The sequence below is a fragment of the Staurois parvus genome, unplaced genomic scaffold (genome assembly GCF_062004578.1).
Source record: "Staurois parvus isolate SC_StPar_1 unplaced genomic scaffold, SC_StPar_1.0 ptg001026l, whole genome shotgun sequence".
NCBI classification, from domain to species: domain Eukaryota; kingdom Metazoa; phylum Chordata; class Amphibia; order Anura; family Ranidae; genus Staurois; species Staurois parvus.
In genome coordinates this window covers 161,468-175,338 of record NW_028318822.1, presented here as the reverse complement: position 1 = coordinate 175,338, position 13,871 = coordinate 161,468, and the positions used below count along the sequence as shown (strand labels likewise).

Below are 13,871 nucleotides of genomic sequence, written 5' to 3'. Positions count from 1 at the left end.
AACCTCTGGGGATATCACCCCAAACCCTGGTCCTCCACTATCTCACCCCCGCACCAGGTACCCTCCTTCTTCTCCTAACCTCTGGGGATATCTCCCCAAACCCTGGTCCTCCACTATCTCACCCCCACACCAGGCACCCTCCTTCTTCTCCTAACCTCTGGGGATATCGCCCTGAACCCTGGTCCTCCACTATCTCACCCCCGCACCAGGCACCCTCCTTCTTCTCCTAACCTCTGGGGATATCTCCCCAAACCCTGGTCCTCCACTATCTCACCCCCGCACCAGGCATCCTCCTTCTCCTAATCTCTGGGGATATCTCCCCAAACCCTGGTCCTCCACTATCTCACCCCCGCACCAGGCATCCTCCTCCTTCTCCTAACCTCTGGGGATACCTCCCCAAACCCTGGTCCTCCACTATCTCACCCCCACACCAGGCACCCTCCTTCTCCTAACCTCTGGGGATATCTCCCCAAACCCTGGTCCTCCACTATCTCACCCCCACACCAGTCACCCTCCTTCTTCTCCTAACCTCTGGGGATATCTCCCCAAAACCCTGGTCCTCCACTATCTCACCCCCACACCAGGCATCCTCTTTCCTCCAGGAATAGCCGCAATCCCCTCAATTTAATCTCAATCCCTGTGCTCCTAAAAACCACCCTCCCTTTTTCATGTGCGCTCTGGAATGCCTGCTCTGTCTGTAATAATCTCACCTCTGTCCATGACCTTTTTGTCTCCCGCTCCCTTCACCTACTAGCAATTACAGAAACCTGGCTCCAAGCAGCAGATTCTGCTTCTCCCGCAGCACTTTCCTATGGAGGCCTCATCTGGACCCACTCACCCAGACCCAGTGGTCGGAAAGTTGGTGGGGTTGGTTTGCTTCTATCCCCACTGAGCACCTTTCAGGTCCTCCATAACCCTCCCTCTCTATCCTTCTCTTCTTTTGAGACTCACTGCATCCGGCTGTTTTCTCCCATTTCTCTGAGGATTGCAGTGATCTATCGGCCTCCTGGACCGGTGTTGCGCTTTTTTGATGACTTCGCTGCCTGGCTACCCTACTTTCTCTCCTCCGAACTACCCGCTATCATTCTCGGAGATTTTAACATCCCCATTAATGTGAACAACCCGGCTACATCCCAGCTCTTCAACATAACCTCATCTTTAGCCTTAGCACAATGTATACAGTCCTCCACTCACTCTGATGGGAATACATTAGACCTTGTTTTCTCCCATCTTTGCACTCCCTACAACCTCACAAACACCCTCTTTCCTCTCTCTCTGATCACAATCTCATCTCCTTCATAGTGTCCTCATCTTCAAACACCTATCCCTTCAAGCAAAAAACAAACAATTACCTGCAGAAACCTTCACAATTTAAACCCTTCTCTTTTCCACTCTGCAACTGACCAACTCTATGACAGAATCTCTCCCCTGTCCTTCCCTGACTTGGCCACTACTGTCTACAACAGTTCGCTTTCATCCACACTGGACTCACTTGCTCCTCTAACAACACGAAGCATCAGGTCCCGACCATTACAACCTTGGCAGACTGACCACACCAGAAATCTTAAGAGACATAGTCGTGCGCTGGAGCTAATGTGGCGTAAAACCAAATCCCAGCAAGCATTCACCCAATATAAATCTGCTTTCTTCACATACAATTCCTCCCTCCATGCTGCCAGACAAGCCTACTTTGTCACTTTTATTAATACCTTGTCATCCAGTCCTCATTGTCTCTTCTCTACCTCCTACTTTCTCCACCTCCACCCAGTACCTCACTCACTGCTCACGAGATTGCAAATCATTTCAAAAACAAGATTGATGCAATTCGTAGGGGCATCGCCACTGCACAGACATCCATCCCACTTAGCATACCTTATACTAAACCTCCCTCAACACTTTCCTCTTATGACCTCGCTACTACCGAAGAGGTCACTAAGGTTTTCTCAGAGGCCCGTCTCACCACCTGCCCCCTGGATCCTGTCCCCTCACAACTACTACGGTCACCCTCCTCCTATCCTATGCTCCCTCACTCACATTTTAAATCTCTCCCTCTAAACTGGTGCCTTCCCCTCCCCTCTAAAGCACGCGCACATCACTCCCATACTTAAAAATCCCTCCCTGGACCTCACCAGCCTGAACAACTTAAGACTCATCTCCCTGCTGCCATTTACCTCTAAACTCCTAGAACGCTTAGTCTACAATCGCCTGAGCTCCCACCAAACCGACAACAACCTTCTTGACCCTTTACAGTCTGGCTTTTGCTCACTAAACTCAACTGAAACTGCCCTACTAAACCTCACTAATGATCTACTAACTGCTAAAACCAATGACCACTACTCCGTACTCATCCCAACCAATGGCCACTACTCCGTACTCATCCCAACCAATGGCCACTACTCCGTACTCATCCCAACCAATGGCCACTACTCCGTACTCATCCCAACCAATGGCCACTACTCCGTACTCATCCCAACCAATGGCCACTACTCCGTACTCATCCCAACCAATGGCCACTACTCCGTACTCATCCCAACCAATGGCCACTACTCCGTACTCATCCCAACCAATGGCCACTACTCCGTACTCATCCCAACCAATGGCCACTACTCCGTACTCATCCCAACCAATGGCCACTACTCCGTACTCATCCCAACCAATGGTCACTACTCCGTACTCATCCCAACCCATGACCACTACTCCGTACTCATCCCAACCCATGACCACTACTCCGTACTCATCCCAACCAATGGCCACTACTCCGTACTCATCCCAACCAATGGCCACTACTCCGTACTCTGACTACTTGACCCCTCTGAGGCTTTTGATACGGTTGACTATCCCCTCCTCCTCAAATAATTCTACTCTCTTGGCCTCTGAGACTCTGCTCTCTCCTGGTTCTCCTCCTACCAATCGCAGTGCTCCTTCAGCGTAACCTATAACTCCTGTCCTTGGACCCCTTCTCTTCTCCATCTACACCTCCTCCCTTGGTCACTTGATAAACTCCCATGGCTTTAAGTACCATCTCTATGCTGATGACACACAATCTATCTTTCTACTCCTCACCTCACCCCTTCAGTCTCCTCTCACATTACTAACCTACTAAGTGACATATCGGCATGGATGTTACTCTACTTCCTCAAACTGAATCTTTCCAAAATGGAGCTCATACTATTCCCTCCAGCCCGTGCTCCTTCCCCTGACTTCATCAAGATCAATAATACAACCATCAGTCCCTCCCCTCATGCCAGGGTACTAGGTGTAATCCTAGACTCCCATCTGTCCTTTCAGTCCCAAAACCAATTGCTGTCTAAATCTTGTAGACTTCACCTCCGCAACATCTCCAAGATATGCCCGTTCCTAACCTCGGAAACCACTAAGCAACTTATTCACTCCCTGTTTATCTCTCACCTTGACTATTGTAACTCCCTCCGCATTAGCCGACCTCATTGCAGGCTATCCCCTCTTCAGTCTATCCTGAATGCTGCTGCCAGACTCATCCACCTTACTAACCATTCCATATCTGCCACCCCTCTCTGCCAAGCCCTCCACTGGCTTCCCATTGCCCAATGAATAAAATTCAAAACATTAACAATAACATATAAAGCCATTTATAACTCTACCCCAAATTACATCTGATCTTGTCTCCAAATACCACCCAAACCATCCTCTCCGCTCCTCCCATGACATCCTGCTCTCTAGCTCCCTTGTCTCCTCCTCCCATGCTCGTCTCCAGGACTTCTCCAGAGCCTCCCCATCCTCTGGAACTCTCTACCCCAATCTATCAGACTATTGCCTGCTCTGCCCATGTTTAGGCAATCTCTGAAAAGCCTATCCTGCCTTCAGCTAATAACGGAATCTTCTCTTCCTCCTACCAGTCCATCCCCCACAATTACTACCTTTTGTATCACTAGCCCCTCCCTCTTAGATTGTAAGCTCCAAGGAGCAGGGCCCTCCTATCCCTTTTGTATTGAACTGTATTGTTGCTGTATTGTCTCCTGTTATATTGTAAACTGCTGAGCAAACTGTTGGCGCGATATAATTCCTGTATAATAATATATAGTGTAGGACTCCAGATTAACCCCTTCAGGGGCAGAACATTCCCCCGCTTATGGGGCCGGAGCATTCTCTTCCTTGTGGAGATGGGTCACCTTCTTACTGGAGGTGAGATGAACATACTTGGGTTTGGGGTGAGACGGCACCACAGAACAGAACTAAAGTTCAGGTGCTGAATTTGAACCCCATTGAGGTCAATGGAAGCCGAATGTTAAAATCCAGAACTAGGAGCGCAGAGATAGAGCATGCGGAGGCAGATCTCACAAAATCTGATGTGTGGGTGTTTACACGGGAACTTGAGGGCACAGTAGTGGTGAAAGGATACATTACAATGAAATCGTCCATCGGGTAGTAATGTACCACTACACAGATAGTCTACGTAGGATACAGACCAGGGTGTAGAGTAACAGGGTAAGTACAGCACACAGAACATAGATCTGGGCAGACAGGGGTGAAGTCCAACTAACAGGGTAGCGATCTGGGCAAACGAGATAAGGGTGAAGCCCAGCACACAGGGCAATGATTGGGACAGATACGGGTGAAGTCCAGCACACAGGGCAGGGTTCTGGGCAGATATGGGTGAAGTCCAGCACAGAGGGCAGGGTTCTGGGCAGATATGGGTGAAGTCAAGCTCACAAGATAGGGTTCTGATGGTTCTGAGCAGATACAGGTGAAGTCCAGCTCACAGGGCAGGGTTCCGGGCAGATACAGGTGAAGTACAGCACAGAGGGCAGGGTTCTGGTGGTCAGATATGGGTGAAGTCCAGCTCACAGGGCAGGGTTCTGGTCAGATATGGGTGAAGTCCAGGTCACAGGGCAGAGTTCTGGTCAGATATGGGTGAAGTCCAGCACACAGGGCAGAGTTCTGGTCAGATATGGGTGAAGTCCAGGTCACAGGGCAGGGTTCTGGTCAGATAAGGGTGAAGTCTAGCACACAGGGCAGGGTTCTGGGCAGATACTGGTGAAGTCCAGCACACAGGGCAGGGTTCCGGGCAGATACAGGTGAAGTACAGCACAGAGGTCAGGGTTCTGGGCATATATGGGTGATGTCCAGCTCACAGGGCAGAGTTCTGGTCAGATAAGGGTGAATTCTAGCACACAGGGCAGGGTTCTGGACAGATATGGGTGAAGTCAGGCTCACAAGATAGGGTTCTGAGCAGATACAGGTGAAGTCCAGCTCACAGGGCAGGGTTCTGGTCAGATACGTGTGAAGTCCAGCTCACAGGGCAGGGTTCTGGTCAGATACGTGTGAAGTCCAGCTCACAGGGCAGGGTTCCGGGCAGATACTGGTGAAGTACAGCACAGATGGCAGAGTTCTGGTGGTCAGATATGGGTGAAGTCCAGCTCACAGGGCAGAGTTCTGGTCAGATATGGGTGAAGTCCAGGTCACAGGGCAGAGTTCTGGTCAGATATGGGTGAAGTCCAGCACACAGTGCAGAGTTCTGGTCAGATATGGGTGAAGTCCAGGTCACAGGGCAGGGTTCTGGTCAGATAAGGGTGAAGTCTAGCACACAGGGCAGGGTTCTGGACAGATATGGGTGAAGTCTAGCACACAGGGCAGGGTTCTGGACAGATATGGGTGAAGTCTAGCACACAGGGCAGGGTTCTGGACAGATATGGGTGAAGTCAAGCTCACAAGATAGGGTTCTGAGCAGATACAGGTGAAGTCCAGCTCACAGGGCAGGGTTCTGGTCACATACGTGTGAAGTCCAGCTCACAGGGCAGGGTTCTGGTCATATACGTGTGAAGTCCAGCTCACAGGGCAGGGTTCTGGTCAGATACGTGTGAAGTCCAGCTCACAGGGCAGAGTTCTGGTCAGATATGGGTGAAGTCCAGCTCACAGGGCAGAGTTCTGGTCAGATATAGGTGAAGTCCAGCACACAGGGCAGGGTTCTGGGCAGATACTGGTGAAATCCAGCTCACAGGGCAGAGTTCTGGTCAGATATGGGTGAAATCCAGCTCACAGGGCAGAGTTCTGGTCAGATATGGGTGAAGTCCAGGTCACAGGGCAGGGTTCTGGTCAGATAAGGGTGAAGTCCAGCACACAGGGCAGAGTTCTGGTCAGATATGGGTGAAGTCTAGCACACAGGGCAGGATTCTGGACAGATATGAATGAAGTCTAGCACACAGGGCAGAGTTCTGGACAGATACGGGTGAAGTCAAGCTCACAAGATAGGGTTCTGAGCAGATACAGGTGAAGTCCAGCCCACAGGGCAGGGTTCTGGTCAGATACGTGTAAAGTCCAGCTCACAGGGCAGAGTTCTGGTCAGATATAGGTGAAGTCCAGCACACAGGGCAGGGTTCTGGTCAGATAAAGGTGAAGTCCAGCACACAGGGCAGGGTTCCGGGCAGATACTGGTGAAGTCCAGCACACAGGGCAGAGTTCTGGGCAGATACTGGTGAAATCCAGCTCACAGGGCAGAGTTCTGGTCAGATATGGGTGAAATCCAGCTCACAGGGCAGAGTTCTGGTCAGATATGGGTGAAGTCCAGCTCACAGGGCAGAGTTCTGGTCAGATATGGGTGAAGTCCAGCTCACAGGGCAGGATTCTGGTCAGATACTGGTGAAGTCCAGCACACAGGGCAGGGTTCCGGGCAGATACAGGTGAAGTCCAGCACACAGGGCAGGGTTCCGGGCAGATACAGCTGAAGTACAGCACAGAGGGCAGGGTTCTGGGCAGATATAGGTTAAGACCAGCTCACAGGGCAAAGTTCTGGTCAGATATGGGTGAAGTCCAGCTCACAGGGCAAAGTTCTGGTCAGATATGGGTGAAGTCCAGCTCACAGGGCAGGGTTCTGGTCAGATATAGGTGAAGTGCACCACACAGGGCAGGGTTCCGGGCAGATAGTGGCAACTTGGGAGGGGGGTCTGTGACACCAGTAATGGTCAGTACTAGTCATTTTCTAGGCTAATAGGCAAGGGATTGTCAGACAAATGGTATGGGGGGGACTGGGCACTGCCCTGGGGGACATGTACCAAAGAAAACAGATTTTTTCATAAATATCTGTGTGGCACGGAGCAGCTATTTGGGTTCCAAAGTTCATCCCAGACCATCATATGAGCATGCAGCCTGGCAGACCAGGTAAGGGTGGTGGTCTCACTCCCCCTGAACCGTACAAGGACACATACCCCAAACATGGAGGAATCACCCAGCACAGCACCTTGTCCATGTGTTGATGAGGAGAAGGGCCTCATTCCCACAATCCTGGCCTGGTGGTTTTTGGGAGTCTCTAAAGAAGAATATAAATACCTCCCCACTAAACGCTGCCTACAGACTACAAGAGAGCAAGAGAGGCCAGAGTCGTGCAGATGAAGATCAGATTATGGTTTAGGTGAGACAATAAGAGAGAGAACAGAAATAAACACCCCAATAATTTAGACAGGACTAGAGATGTAAGAGAAGCAGTGATGAAGGAAAAATTGAAAACAGAGTCGGCCTATTAACCCCTTACATCCCCATCCTAATATTGTACAACCAACACCGTCCAGATAATTCTCTGCTATCTATCTACAGAGAAACCCGCATAGATCACATGACCACATCAATGAGGATGGAGGAGGACCGGAGTCACATGACTGAGAGGATACTAAACCTCACCCTGGAGATCATCTACTTGCTGACCGGAGAGGTGAGGAGGATTCTGGGAGGTCACATGACATCACTCTTATCTCTATTAATAAAGCACAGACCTGACCGGAGAGGTGAGGAGGATTCTGGGGGGTCACATGACATCACTCTTATCTCTATTAATAAAACGCAGACCTGACCGGAGAGGTGAGGAGGATTCTGGGAGGTCACATGACATCACTCTTATCTCTATTAATAGAACAAACCTGACTGTAGAGGTGAGGAAGATTCTGGGAGGTCACATGACATCACTCTTACCTCTATTAATAAAACACAGACCTGACTGGAGAGGTGAGGAGGATTCTGGGATTCTAACATGATTATCCTTTTGGTTTTCCAATACAGAAATTGCCTCCTCTGAAGTCAGGTGATCATATGACCATCACAGTGCCTCCATGTGACTCCCTAAAACCTGAGAGACACAACATGCAGAAGATTCTAGAAGTCACCAAGAAGATGATGGAGCTGCTGACAGGAGAGGTGAGCGGTGCCGGGAATTCTGGGACATTCTCCAGTAACAGACAAGGGATGTGTCTGGATGGTGACTGTATCATTGTGTGTGTCAGGTTCCTATAAGGTGTCAGGGTGTCACTGTCTATTTCTCCATGGAGGAGTGGGAGTATTTAGAAGGACACAAGGATCTCTACAAGGACGTCATGATGGACAATCAGCCGCCCCTCACATCACCGGGTAAGAGGAGACTTTATTGTAAAGGAGAGAGCAGTACGGAGGATCCACCTAGATCCCCCATCATCTGATAAACACATAGAAACAATGGATTCAGTCAGTGTGTGTGTTTCCTACAGATGGATCCAGTCATGGGAACCCACCAGAGAGATGTCCCCATCCTCTGTATTCCTGGGATTCCACACAGGAAGGTCACACCATCCCTCACCATCATCAGGTAGATGGATCCAGTCATGGGAACCCACCAGAGAGATGTCCCCGTCCTCTGTATTCCCGGGATTCCACACAGGAAGGTCACACCATCCCTCACCATCATCAGGTAGATGAGGAACAATCACTGATAGTATCATTAGGATCTGTACATTATCTGCATTGTTACCACTGATGACATTTTTATTATATATTCAGAGTGGAAACCTGAGAGATTCTACAGTTGATATGAAAGAAGAGATAAAAGAGGAGGATGAGGATGGGGTGATGGAGGAGTCAGAGTCTCTAAAAGTACACAAAGATCTGTACCAGGACACCATGGTGGAGTCATCCAGCTACAGAAACCCACCAGAGAGATATTCCCGTCCTCTGTATTCTGGGGATTCCACACAGGAAGATCACACCATCCCTCACCATCATCAGGTAGGTGGAGTTGAGGATCTGGAACCTGACAGATCCTGTATACTGTGTGCAGATGAAGGGTTCATTGTAGACTTGTGAGCTTCAAACCCACAGAGTAAAAGAGATCTATACACACCAGGCTCCCTGTTATCTACCAAACATTTTTCCTTTTCTTACAATCAGAGTATTAGTAGTTACAGGGAGATGGAACTCATTTATTTGATGTGTATGTTATGATGCATTTACAGCTAAATAATTGTATGTTCTGGTTGTACAGAACCACCTGGGGACCAACAAAATGGTTATTTGGGGCCTACTGATGCAATGTGTGGATTTGTTGCTATCAGGCAATACTGGAAATCCTAACCCCAACCCAGCCACTTTAGGAGGTCAGGATCTCTCATCTTAAAATAAAAAGTGACTTCTGCGTACAAAACAAAGAATGCATCCTCCTAGAGAGAGATTGCTACATTGTGTTACCAGTTTCTGTATGATCGGTGTCAGCTATTGTTATTCTATTAATCTGTAGTGATGAGCCGAACACCCCCCCTAAACGGCCGATGTTCTAGTCGAACTAACGGGAGATTAAGCTCTCTCCTCATTCCTTCTCCACCAAAAAAGGTCCTCACCACGGATAGTGATTCTCCATGGATGTGCATCCTTCACAATTGTATCTTCTGCCATTCTGTTGGTTTAGGGTGAAGATCTGATGAAGATGAAAGTTGGGGGTGAAGTAGAAGAGACGTATGTGAGGGATGATCAGCAATATACGGAGGAGGCTGGAATGACGAGGACATTCAAAGAGGAGGACACTCCTACAGAGATCAGCACAGGTGAACCAGAATATATTCTTCTATTATCTCTGCTCTGTTTTTCAAGCTATGAATAAGAGTTAGATGAGGACGAAAGGTGTTAGGGTTGTTCTGTGTTTCCCTCTGCTGTGTTCATGATTTTGTGATTTTTTTTTTTTTTTTGAAGAATCCTATAAGGATGATTTTAGAAGCCAACTTTTTCCTTTCCTTATCTCTGCTCTGTTACTGCGCACTGATTGGTCCAGAGTAGGGCAGGAGATGAGTGATGTCATAGGTTGATAATAGTCACCTTCTTGTACTGATACCCGTCCTGCACATTAGACCTTCTTTTCTGTCAGATAAGCCCCTTTCTCTGTGCTGCTGATACAATTGATATATTCAGACATGATTTGTGTACTGGGGTCCAGTTCAGGGCAGGTTGGGCTAATTTGCTGAATCAGAATGGGGGCTGGGCACTGCACTGGGGGACATGTATCAAAGTAAATACATATTTTTAATGGTAATCGACACCCCATGCAAAATGAGGGTTTTTCCATAAAACATTTAATTCAAACATGCAGCCTGGCTGGAGAAGAAAGAGGGTACTAGCATGCACCCCCATTCCTCCATATCAAGCATAAATGCACTCAGCATATGGGGGTACCTTGCATTGGGTAGCATGCTAGCAAAGATTCTTGTCCCCATGCTGATAAGTAAAGTTTGTCTTCCCCACAAACCTGGACTGCTGGTCATGAGGGTGTGAAGGTGGAGGCTTAGCAAAATTTGGAATCCCCTTTAAAATTATGGGGGCCCTCAGATCTTACCCTGGTGCAGTTTTGCATTGTAGCCAGTCAGCATCTAACCTCAGCTTGTTCAGTTAAGCTTTGGCCATAAAACCTGGAAGATGATTGGTTTCTATGCAGAAGTGCACCTGATTTTGCACTCTCCAGTTTTAATAAATAAACCCCAGGTCTGTCTGGATGGTATGGTCACATGCTGACTTGGCACCATCCACAGGCAGCTTAACTCTTCAATAAGACAGAAGAAGTTGAATCCAACACATTTTTACTTGCAGTATTTGCAGTATAGGGGTGTTTTTTCCAATCTTTTGAAGGGCCACAAGACAATGAGTTCCTAAACCCTTTCGATGAGTAGAACTAACACTAGCTGAGGAAACATGGAAGAAACTGGGAGAGTCTAGCCAGGACTGAACTAAGTAGCGCTAAACAGGAAGGCAGAGGAAGCTACCAAATCACCTCTGTAAACTATTTGTAGTAACCTAAAACTACCACTAGATGTCAGCATTCATCAAACAATGGTAATGCTGATGCTTTTCAGTACAACACAAAAAAAAATATGAATAGGTGGGAAAGGACACCTACTCATTCACATTCATGTCCCTATTTATGTGGATTATGGGGTTCAGCTGGCAGTGTGAGGCTGAATTTCAATCCTAATTACTGTAGCATTTTCAGAGGTAGACAATCTTGTTTGAGTTGACTTATAGCTAAAGGTAACATAAAACCTTATTACCTGTCTTGTTGGGATGAAAAGTAAGGAGGTTCTTGGAAAAGAAAAGTAAAGAGGAACATAGAAATCTGAAACACTTATATTTGCAACAGAAAATACTTCCCCAGACACCCTCCAGTGCTGCTCATCACCAGAAGCCTAGGCTTATGGTCACTTGTTCTCTACTATAGGCTCTTCAAGCCTGAACCTTGAACCTCTTCATTATCAGAGATCACATGACCCAGTGCCTAGCCTTGTGGTTGTGTGAAGAGCATGCCCCTCCCAGTCCCTATTGGTTCCTGCTCTTCTGACAAGGGTGTGGAAATGTAGAAGTGATCTAGGGGAGGACCAAAGGACCTTTTACTGAAGAGGGGAAGTCACAGATGGTTGGGACATCTACAGAGATCATCTGCTCAATATAACCTGCCTGATCCAGATGGAATCTTGATTTGATGCCTAGGCTAACGGTATCTTGTTCTCTACTAAAGGCTCTAAAAGTCTGAATGTTGAACCTCTTCGTTATCAGAGATCACATGACCCAATGCCTAGCCTTGTGGATGTGTGAAGAGCATGTCCCTCCCAGTCCCCATTGGTTCCTGCTCTTCTGACAAGGCTGGGGAAATGTAGAAGTGATCTGGGGGGAGGACCAAAGGACCTTTTACTGTAGAAGTGATCTGGGGGAGGATCAAAGGACCTTTTACTGTAGAAGTGATCTGGGGGAGGACCAAAGGACCTTTTACTGAAAAGGGGAAGTCACAGCTGGTTGAGACATCTACAGAGAACATCTGCTCACTAAAACCTACCTGATCCAGACGGAACCTTGATTTGAGTGAATGAACCATCTTGTGTTTTTATATTTTCCAGGACACATCCATGACAAACCCTCAAAGGATCATCTCACTTTATCTTCAAGTTGTGAAATAAAAGAGGACATCACAAGAGATTGTGCAGGAGAAAAGACAATGATCTCAGCTATGGATGGTGGACTTCCCAGTGTGGATGGACCATCAAATCCCTCTGACTCTGAGCAACTTTGTACTGTGAGGGATGGTGCCGAAATTCAGGGGGAGGAGACATTTTCCTGTCCTGAATGTGGGGAAAGTTTCACCTCTTTGTCCCATCTTTGCATGCATCAGAGTACCCACATGAGGAAAAATCTATATTCTTGTCCTGAGTGTGGTAAATGTTTTACACAGAAGTCAGACCTGGTTAGACATGAAGGATCTCACACAGAGAAAAAGCCTTTTTTCTGCTCTGAGTGCGGGAAACGTTTTTTACTGAAATCAAGCCTTGTCAGACATCAAAGGTCTCACACTGGGGAGAAGCCGTATTTCTGTGCTGAGTGCGGGAAATTTTTTTCACAGAAATCAATCCTCGTCAGACATCAAATATCTCACACAGGGGAGAAGCCGTTTTCCTGCCCCAAGTGTGGGAAATGTTATATACGGAAATCAGACTGTGTTATGCATCAGAGATCTCATACGGGAGAGAAGCCGTATTGCTGCCCTGAGTGCGGTAAAAGTTTTTTTAAGAGGTCCAATCTTTACAGGCATCAGAGGATTCACACGGGGGAGAAGCCGTATTCCTGTCCTGACTGTGGGAAATCTTATCCACAGAAATCAAGACTTATCACACATCAAAGATCTCACACGGGAGAGAAGCCGTATTCCTGCTCTGAGTGCGGGAGAAGATTTTCAGAGAAGCCCACTCTTTACAGACATCTGAGGACTCACATGGGGGAGAAGTCCTATTCTTGTACTGAGTGTGATAAATGTATTTCGAAGGCATCCCACCTTTGCACACATCAGAGGTCTCACCCAGAGGAGAAGCTGCATTTCTGTCCTTACTGCGGGAAATCGTATTCCCAAAAATCAGACCTTGTTGTACATCAAAGATCTCACACAGGAGATAAGCCATATTCCTGCCTTGAGTGCGGGAAATGTTTTCCATGGAAATCAAGACTTGTTATGCATCAGAGATCTCACACGGGGGAGAAGCCCTTTCCCTGCCCTGAGTGCGGGAAATGTTTTTTACAGAAATCAGACCTTGTTAGACATCAAAGATCTCACAGAGGAGAGAAATCGTATTCCTGCCCTGAGTGAGGGAAATGTTTCTTTAGAGAAGTCTAGTCTTTACAAGCATCAGAGAATACAACGCGAAGGCTCATAGTGCAGTATGTTTAAACAGTGTGGCTTGTGAAATAAAGTAAAAGGTTGCACTCGCAAAACTAGTAGAAAAGGAGTGCAGGGTCCACCTGATCGCTCAGTCCTCGTGCACAATCCAAGAGGAGCCTGACCAAGCTAAGGTGAAGACCGCATTGTAGCTCACTGGATGGATGCTGGTTCGTGCAGAGGAGGCAGATACTGTACCAGCTGCTGTCAGATATGGACCCGCCCACTTAAATGATGTCATTAACCAAGCTCCGGTGGGTGGGGTGAAACGCGTCATGCCAGAACGGCAGCTGAGGCCATTCCTCAACATTGGACTCCTGGGTTTGGTTGAGTAGGGCCCAGGTAAATTATGTCATCAACTGGCATATGCCAAAGAAAGGGAGACAATGCAAATGAAGGGATGGACGCTGCTCAACCGACC

At 47.9% G+C, this 13,871-nt stretch overlaps 2 protein-coding genes across 2 annotated transcripts in view; both read left to right on the top strand.

Moving 5' to 3' along the window:
* The first annotated feature begins 7,207 nt into the window (after window positions 1-7,207).
* Window positions 7,208-8,438, top strand: LOC149441083 (gastrula zinc finger protein XlCGF66.1-like). Its single transcript, XM_089657724.1, has 3 exons — window positions 7,208-7,681; window positions 8,026-8,160; window positions 8,247-8,438. The coding sequence occupies exons 1-3, from the start codon at window positions 7,586-7,588 to the stop codon at window positions 8,436-8,438; spliced, it is 423 nt and encodes a 140-aa protein (XP_089513850.1). The 5' UTR covers window positions 7,208-7,585.
* A 339-nt stretch (window positions 8,439-8,777) lies between these two features.
* LOC149441082 (uncharacterized) overlaps window positions 8,778-13,871 on the top strand; it is a 30,125-nt gene continuing 25,031 nt past the window's right edge. Inside the window, 3 exon segments of the mRNA XM_089657723.1 lie at window positions 8,778-9,000; window positions 9,677-9,812; window positions 12,144-13,402. Coding sequence (XP_089513849.1) covers window positions 8,806-9,000; window positions 9,677-9,812; window positions 12,144-13,402 — 1,590 coding nt within the window. The 5' untranslated portion in view covers window positions 8,778-8,805.